General features: G+C 46.7%; 1 protein-coding gene across 1 annotated transcript; it reads left to right on the top strand.

Moving 5' to 3' along the window:
* The first annotated feature begins 1687 nt into the window (after window positions 1-1687).
* On the top strand, window positions 1688-7912 carry fgf24 (fibroblast growth factor 24). Its single transcript, XM_034543010.1, has 4 exons — window positions 1688-1861; window positions 2675-2999; window positions 6089-6195; window positions 7637-7912. Exons 1-4 carry the CDS (start codon window positions 1688-1690, stop codon window positions 7910-7912), a joined length of 882 nt encoding a protein of 293 aa, XP_034398901.1.
* Window positions 7913-8278: the final 366 nt, after the last annotated feature.

Raw genomic sequence — 8278 nt, 5'->3', positions numbered from 1 at the left:
CCCCCCCCCCCCCCCCCCCCCCCCCCCCCCCCCCCCCCCCCCCCCCCCCCCCCCCCCCCCCCCCCCCCCCCCCCCCCCCCCCCCCCTCTGCTACGTTGCGGCTAATGGTTCCTACATGTCATGCTGTGGTTGTGATTTTTCCCGAGGAAAGACAACAGTAGCGACCACAGTTGGAAGTAAACTCTGAATGCTTTGCCAGCATGCGAGTGTGTGTGTGTGTGTGTGTGTGTGTGTGTGTGACCCTGTCTCTGTGTGTGTGTGTGTGTGTGTGTCATGCAGATAGCAAGGTGTATCTTAGATGGATGCGACAACTCCGCTTCCTGGGTGAAGATGAGTGCCAGACTTTTTGAAGTTTCAACCGTATCCGTTTTCATGCTGCGTCTTTGAAGAGAGGAGACGGCGTGATAAAAAAAAAGAGAGAAAGAACTGTTGTCGCTCGCGTTCGCCCCGGCCATGTGCTTAGGCTTGCCTTTCCCCTTGATGCGAAAGGCAACTGTCTACCAAACACACCTTTTATGTTTGTTTAGAGATGGGAGGAGATTTGGGACGAATCCCTCAGCAGCCCAGTTAGGCCGAGTTGTTTTTTTTTTTTTTCATCCCTTTCTTGCTCGTCAGCTTTGAGGTTCATTTTGAGGGAACGTTGACAAATGCTGATGTTTCTGGCTTTTATGAAATAAGATGCATCGTTCTCTGCACATCGGTGTTTTTAGTGGTAATTTGTGGGCATTTTCTTTGTTGGTAATATCTTTGGTTCCAGTTGTGAAGTTCCAGTGATAACTTGTCAGTCGCACATTTAGAGCCTTTTTTTAATTCCCTGAGACGAAAAGTGCTGCCGGTGCTGCTTTTGTCTTTGTTTGTTCAGCCGTTCTGAGCCGCCGCCGCCACCGCCGCTCACGCTAACTGCTCAGCCCCTAAATGCATCACCATTTTCTGGAGCTTCCCTTTTGGGAACGTTTAATAGACGGCGAATGTTCAGGCCGTCAAATGTGAGACGGCTTCCGCGAGTCTCCGTTTGGGTAGAAAGTTTGTATGCAAGAACGTCCCTTTTTTAATTTGTGTTTTTTAAATGTGCATTTATTGAAGGTGAAGGGGGCGTCCCACTGCTCCTAAAGGCTTAGGAGGTCACATTTTAATGTCTTTGAGCAAAAAAATGCAGTTGACAAATCTGTGAATTGAACAGGTTGCGTTGGGTTGACAGATCCCCGGTCAGATGTTAATGCGCCTCCCAACGCAATACAACTATAGGCCTGGTTTATAGGGTTGAGGACGTGGACTGTAGATGTATGTTGCTCCTTTTTTAGGGCTCCACAACGTTTTTTTGTTTGCAATGTAACGTCATGGTTGTCAAGGCTGAGCAGTTTCATGCCGGTTGCGTTGCATGTTGGAGTACTGCCTTAGAGTACATGAGAAATTAGAGTGACCCAAATTGTTGGTAAAAAAAAAAAAGCCAATAGAGCTACAACTAATGCTGGTACTTTTATTTTAAGGAGCAGCTTATTGGCCATGAAAAACATTACCCCTCAATAAAAAAAACATTGCGTGATCTAAAGTCCTCACAGTTCTTAAGGGTTTTTCGATGCCTTTGCGGTCAATATTACCGCCACGCAAATTAGTTGCATCAGTAGGTTATGCGTCTCGATATCCAGCCTCTCATTTTTCCACAACGCCCGAAGCCAAAAGTAACATTATGGGCGTGTTTCCTAAATGTCAAGATACAGAAGCCGCGTCCCAGTGCGGGGGCTGGATCCTCCGCGGGGCCACATTTCTAGACCGACTACGTCATGGTTTAGCCGACGAGTCCTTCCGCCCAGAAACGCTGCCTGTGTCTCGGGCAAAGGAGTTCACGTCCGAGCTATCGCGGGTTCCAACGCGAAGGACTCGTCTTCGTGGTCTCTCAGTTTAAAGGATTTGTTCCTCCAAAGCCCACGGTGCATCCCCATCGCGTTCGCTACACGCCGTTAATTCGCTGAAGTTAGAATAACACGGACTTCGGGGGTATGTAATGTGTATATAATTAGCCACCTGAGAACAGTCACATAAAAAGCCATTACCGTGCAATTACCACAGCGTTACAGCTGGGGAAATGGGATCTTGGCGTGGACGGAGATTCCTCGGGCTTCTGAAAGTATACGTTTACTCTCGCACTTCCACGTGTTGGGTGACACGGTTGCTCTTGCTGTCGCCGATTAAGGACTAAGGACACAGCCGGTGGATCATGGACGATTTGATCAGAAAAGGTCCTCCTGAGTCCTCTAGAGTGTTTCTTTTGGTGCCTCTTGCCACCTCTCGTTCTTGTCTTTCCGCCTGCTGCGTTTCCTAATTTATGGACCGTGCTTGGCCTGCAGGCAGATATTTGTTTGATGATAGTGCAACAGGTCTGGATGCTTCAGGTGTATAATTGCTAGTGGCTCGCTTGCTTGTGGAAATGGAGTAAAGGTTTCTCAATATCGCCGGCGGCGCATAGCGCACGTCTGTCTCGGTGCGAAGCAACAGAAGGTCGCTCGGTTGGGCTTCGCGCTTCGTTTCCGTGCGTTACGGGTACTTCATTAACGCGTAGTTATACATACGCATGTAAAATGTGCCGGTTGAAAGCGAGGAGAGAAAAAAAAACAGACTAAAATGCAGCGGCCGCAGTTTCCTGGTTGGTATCTCAAAGTTTTTTTAAGCCTCGGAGGCACATTTTTCTTTTTTCCTTTTTGACACGGGGCCCATAAAAGCAACAGCAGCCATCACTATCAACACCTTCGCCGTGACGATCTCTCACTGTCTTGTCTCTCTCTCTCTCTCTTCTCCTGTCTCACACCTCTCTCTCTCTCTGCAGGAATGCCAAAAGACCTCTGCTGATTTCAGGTTTTACATCGAGAACCACACCAGGAACCCGGACGACTTGAGCCGCAAGCAGGTCCGGATCTACCAGCTCTACAGCAGGACCACGGGCAAACACGTCCAGATCCTGGGGAAGAAAGTCAACGCCAACGGAGATGATGGGGGCAAGTATGGTATGGGAGAACTCCTGTGCATCTCACCCGACACGCTAGCTAGTTGGTCACGAGGGGATGAGAAATCACCGCCGCCCTCCCGCCAGATGTTGGTGCTTCTTGAGATTGTTTACTAACCATTGTGCGGAGGTTTGTTTTCCACGCCCTGTGTTTTGGCTAGAGCAAAAGTGGATGGGGACTTTCATAAGCCACCAAGTACTGGTTGGGGGTGGCTGGAAACATCATGAAATTGCCGACCTTGCAATTGATGTTTACCGTAGCATCTGGGTATCCAGAGCAGGTCTATGTTTACCTTGATGGATTTATAGGCCAACGAGTGTGATTTGTTTTCGACAGATTGACCAATATGGACCAAAACTGACTCGCTGGTTGGCCACTCTGCAAAATATTGTATATATCTTTACTGTTTAGGTTGTGAGCTGTTAAGGTCATGTAGGATGCAACTCTTTACTCAACTTTACTGACTCAGAAAATGAGTGAACATCCATATTTGGAAATGAAACTGTATTGTCCTTGAACTTGAAAAGGCAAGAGAAAGTTAAATATATGATGTTTCATTTTCAAAAACTAAACAGTGGTTTGCAATAGAGAGTACAGAAGAAAGAAATGTGCATTTTTTTTAATTATATTTAGCTAACCTTAAATAGACCCTCTTTGTGTGGCCTTGTTCACAAGTTCGACATCTAAAAGAAACACGGCGGATGAGTACGTGGCCGGTCGGCGAAGCGCTCCTCGACGCGGCGGCGGCGGTACGAGCAACGGGACTTGTTTTCTGCGTTTCCTGCAGATATCAAGCTCACAACAGCTGACTCACGGCTCTGAAATTGCAGGTCTTGAATGCCTCCGAGTTCGTGTGTGCAGTCGCAGATGCGCCGAGGCGAAGTTTCCTCACTGCTTGTTAGAGCTTGAGTGGAAGCAGATCCAATTTTTCCCATGAGGCCTTGCCAATTCTGCCCTCCGCCCCTCCTCCTCCTTCTTTCTTTCTCCCGTCCCGCGCCGCCTCCTCCTACTCCTCCTCCTCCTCCTCCCCATCCAGCTGCAGTACCTGGCACCTGTGAACTCCTTTGCACTCACTAACAACGCTCAGGGAGACACACTGATCCGCTCTCGGCACACTGTGGCTTCGCGGACGGAGCGCCACACAAAACCACCACAGAAGAAGAAGTGCACCAGCTTTATGTCAACGACCCCTTTTCCAGATACAGCCGTGTCGTAAACGATGCCTGTTGTTGGGAAAAAAAATGCTGCAATGTGGAATTAAAGCAGGAGTTTCAGCTATTTTGACAGATGACCCCCCCCCCCACCCCCCCCTGCTGAGGTTAATAAAAGCCCGTGGCCCCCTCATTGTTTATACCGACCCGAGGAAAAAAAAACACTTCACTGGTTAAGAGATCACAAGTGGTATTTAATGAATACATTGATCAGATATTCCAGAATTTCTTCATTTTTACATGCCAGCTCCGGCTGCCAGCGGAGAACTGTTTAAAAGAAACACCCAGAGTTAATATACAAAACATCACGGTGACCACTCGCTGACTCCTGAAGATATTTGCTGGTGGATGCCGTTCAGATGAAAATGAAATGACTCCACTTCTTTGTTATTCTACCAATCGGGGAGGGGGGGTGGGGGGGGGGTCATCTGTCAAAATAGCTGAAACTCCTGCTTTAATGACGGATAGGAACGTTTTTTTTTTTTTTATCTGATGGGTTTCGAGGCTTCATAGCTGAGGTTTTTGCAAAAACCAGCAAAAGAGCGCGAAGGCCAAAGCGAACGACCCCTCGATTTGACTCGCAGAGCTGAAGGATCTTTGTAAACATCGTTACCCTTCATTTTTTTTGGGGGGGGGGGGGGGGGGGTCCCCCCCCGACTGACCGACGGAAAGCTCTCGAAAAAAACAAAAAAGGAAGAAAGTAAATAACTTCTAAAGTTTCACCTTGCGAGACAGGTTTTCCTTCTTCCCACTTTTCTCCCAAGGTTGGATTTAAGGGTGGAGGAGGAGGAGGAGGAGGAGGAGGAGGAGGAGGAGGAGGAGGAGGGGAGTTACTTCTGCCCTCCAGCCCGTCCCATCCCCTTTTCGGCCTATTCTTCCTCCGCTCCCTCGAGCGCCACTGAATGGCCCTGTGTGTTAAACAAATGGATCATCTTAACTTTTTGATTGAGTGAGCACAGACTAAAGGGAACTTGAAACCTAATCCTGAGGGGCACATAACCGCTGCACAAACGTTTGGCAGATCTCTTTGCTGGTCGAGGGGCGAGCAGAGACAAAGGTGACCTCGCAGGGGTTAACATTTTGGAGGTGGGTGTGTGTGTGGGGGGGGGGGGGGGGGGGGGAATAAAAGAGCCGCCGGGATGCGTCTCGAGAGTGGATTACTGCTTTGTCAGGCTGAAGTGGCGGCGGTATTGTTGTTTTGGTGCATATATGGTATTGTGTAAAGAAAGTTACACACTTAATATACCTTCACAAGAACTACGCGACCCATAATTCAGCTCTTTTTGTCCATTCTTTGGGACAAAAATAACAAAAAAGCCCAGAGGCTATAAATCTAGAGTACATTTATGTATAAAGGCCACATTAACATGTACTGGAATTTACAGCAATTTGGGATTTTCAATCAATTAGGTCCCGTAATCCTTGATGTGTAATCTCTGGTACAACTAGTATTGGTGGTTGACTATTTTGTGGTATATAAATATATATATATATATACATATATATATATATATACATATATATATATATATATATATATATATATGAAGAAATACAGCAACTTAATAGTTAATCTTCATGTTTTCTTTATGAGGCTCAGTTTTTGATAAAGCGCTGTTTCTTACAGGACGAGAAAATGAACACAATCATGTTTATGGTCTTAAATGTGTGGGGACCTCCTACAAAATAAAATAAAAATGGAGTATTGAATAAAACTACAGGACCCTGTCGACCATAAGTGAAGAAAGAAAACTACCGGATATGTTTGGCTGTACGGGGATCCGTTAAAAGCGTGTGTGTGTGTGTGTGTGTGTGTGTGTGTGTGTGTGAGGTGAAAGACTTTCCCTTAACGGTCTTCTTCTTCTTCTTCTCTTGCAGCTCTCCTCGTCGTCGAGACGGAAACCTTCGGGAGCCACATTCGAATAAAAGGAAAAGAGAGCGAGCATTACATCTGCATGAACGAGAAGGGCAAAATAGTCGGACGGGTGAGCTCCTTTTTTATTTATTTTTCCTCTTTTTTCTAGGAAAATTGAGAAAGAGATATCAAAATGAACGTTTTTAAACGGAGCTCTTAATCCCGCGCTGAATTGAAACGCAGCCTTTCCTCCTGCTGTTTTTTTTTCTTCGTACACCCTAACAAAACCCCTTTGATAACTCGCAGCCCCCTTCTGCCATTACGTAATCGGGCCTACTCCTTTGACACTCGATCAGTCAATTACGGCCTGCAATCACCACAATGCATTGAGAGACTAATGGTCACTTAGGAGGAATGCCATTGCAATTATATCACTTAGTCACACCAGGTGGCCACAAGGCGCGGGGATGACTGCATGCGACTCCTCTCGGTGTGGAAAAGGAAGCGGACGTTTGAAAGAAAAAAAAACGCACACTGGTGGAAGCGCGCGTGTCACCGGGTTGCATTAATAACTCAAGTCTGCAGCAGCTCTCACACACACACACACACACACACACACACACGTTTTCACTCCCTCGTCAAGGTCATCTGTTAGAAACATGGATTATTTTTTTATTTTTTGTGTGTGTGTGTGTTGTTGTTTTAGTTGCCGGGGGCCTCTTTCGTTTAAAAGAACGGTTTATTAAAGGATTATTTTAACAATCGGATAAAACAACGTTTTAATTGTTTCATCGCCGGTGGTTTTCACCTTGTTTAATGATTAAAAAAAAGGTGTCTTTTCACCCCCCCCCCCCCCAAAAAAAAATATATATATTTAGCTATGAAGACGTGCAAATCGTTCATTCTTTCCGGGTCCACCTTTTGAGATTTTATTTATTACCGCCCTCCTTTAAAAGGTTCAGCAGCTTATATTTCTGTTAAATTTGGATAATCCACAGTTCTCACTCAGTGGAACTGAAGTTGTCTACGTTTTTATCCTTATGAACAGAGCGCTGCGACCATAGTAGAGGAGAGTTTGGTATCACAATCCTCTTTTAAACTTTAAAAAAAAAATATTCGTCACATATTTTACATTTTCATGAATATCTAGGCTCAGTAACTCAAAAGCAATAGTTTGACATGTTGGGAAATTCACTTTCTTGTTCAGAGTAAGGCGAGAAGATTAATACCACTCTTCTTTTTGTATTCAGTTAACTATGAAGCCAGTCTTTATGCTAAGCTAAGCTAACCACCTCAGTCCTTTACAGCCACGACTGTAATGTGGTACGTTAGTGGACAATCGTGCAGTGGAGAGTTTAACTCCCGACTCGGGGGAAGACCTTTTCCACTGGACCGTGATTCAAACCTCCAATGTATCTGTTAGCTTAGCTTAGCTTCCAACTTAATACTGCTCTACACTAAACTGTAAAATACAGAAAAAGCAAAGCATTGTGAGCCGATTTCAATGGCGGCTGCAGACGAGGTCGTTACCAACGAGCTGAAGAACCCCTTTGCTCTTCCCCTCCCCTCAGCCCGACGGACGGAAGCAGGAGTGCGTCTTCGTCGAGGAGTTCCTGGAGAACAACTACACGGCCCTCGTGTCGGCCAAGTACAAAGGATGGTACCTGGGCTTCAACAGGAAGGGGCGGCCCAAGAAAGGCTCGCGGACCACGCAGAGGCAACAGGAAGTCCACTTCATGAAGCGCCAGCCCAAGGGCCGGCCGGACCCGCTGGAGGAGTTTCGCTTCACAGTGACTAAGAGGACACGAAGGGCTCGGCGGATAAAACCCAACCCCAAGAGGAACTGATGGGACCGATGGGACCGAACTCATTTTCCTCGTGAGGAGGGGGGGGGGGGGGTAGTGGGGGATGGGGGTGGACAACAAACAAAACTGTAACTGAAAATCTCAAACTTCTCGTCTTAAAAAACAATCACCTGAAAAGACTTTTCACTTCTGTAAAAGACAGACGGACAAAAAGAAGTCGGAAGGTGTTTTTTCATTTTTGTATTTTCAGGAACTCTTGGGATTCTCCCGGTGTCGATGTCGCGTTGCGCTCACGCGTCCGTCGTGTTATTTATACTGGATGAACTGAAAAAAAAAAGAGTATTCCTGTCGCCGCCGTCGCCGTCGCCCTCGGCTACGTGTGAAAAACCGCAGCCCGCTTTTTTTCCT

The sequence above is a fragment of the Cyclopterus lumpus genome, chromosome 10 (assembly GCF_009769545.1).
Source record: "Cyclopterus lumpus isolate fCycLum1 chromosome 10, fCycLum1.pri, whole genome shotgun sequence".
In the NCBI taxonomy this organism is placed as follows: domain Eukaryota; kingdom Metazoa; phylum Chordata; class Actinopteri; order Perciformes; family Cyclopteridae; genus Cyclopterus; species Cyclopterus lumpus.
This window is presented reverse-complemented; position numbering and strand designations above follow the sequence as displayed.

Bases quoted from the DNA above. Each gene is read 5' to 3' on its own strand.
- fgf24 (XM_034543010.1), top strand. From the start codon at position 1,688: ATGGGCGTGTTTCCTAAATGTCAAGATACAGAAGCCGCGTCCCAGTGC. The intron at 1,862-2,674 runs GTTCCAACGCGA...TAAGCCTCGGAG, and splicing joins TCACGTCCGAGCTATCGCGG to GCACATTTTTCTTTTTTCCT. The intron at 6,196-7,636 runs GTGAGCTCCTTT...CCCTCCCCTCAG, and splicing joins AGGGCAAAATAGTCGGACGG to CCCGACGGACGGAAGCAGGA.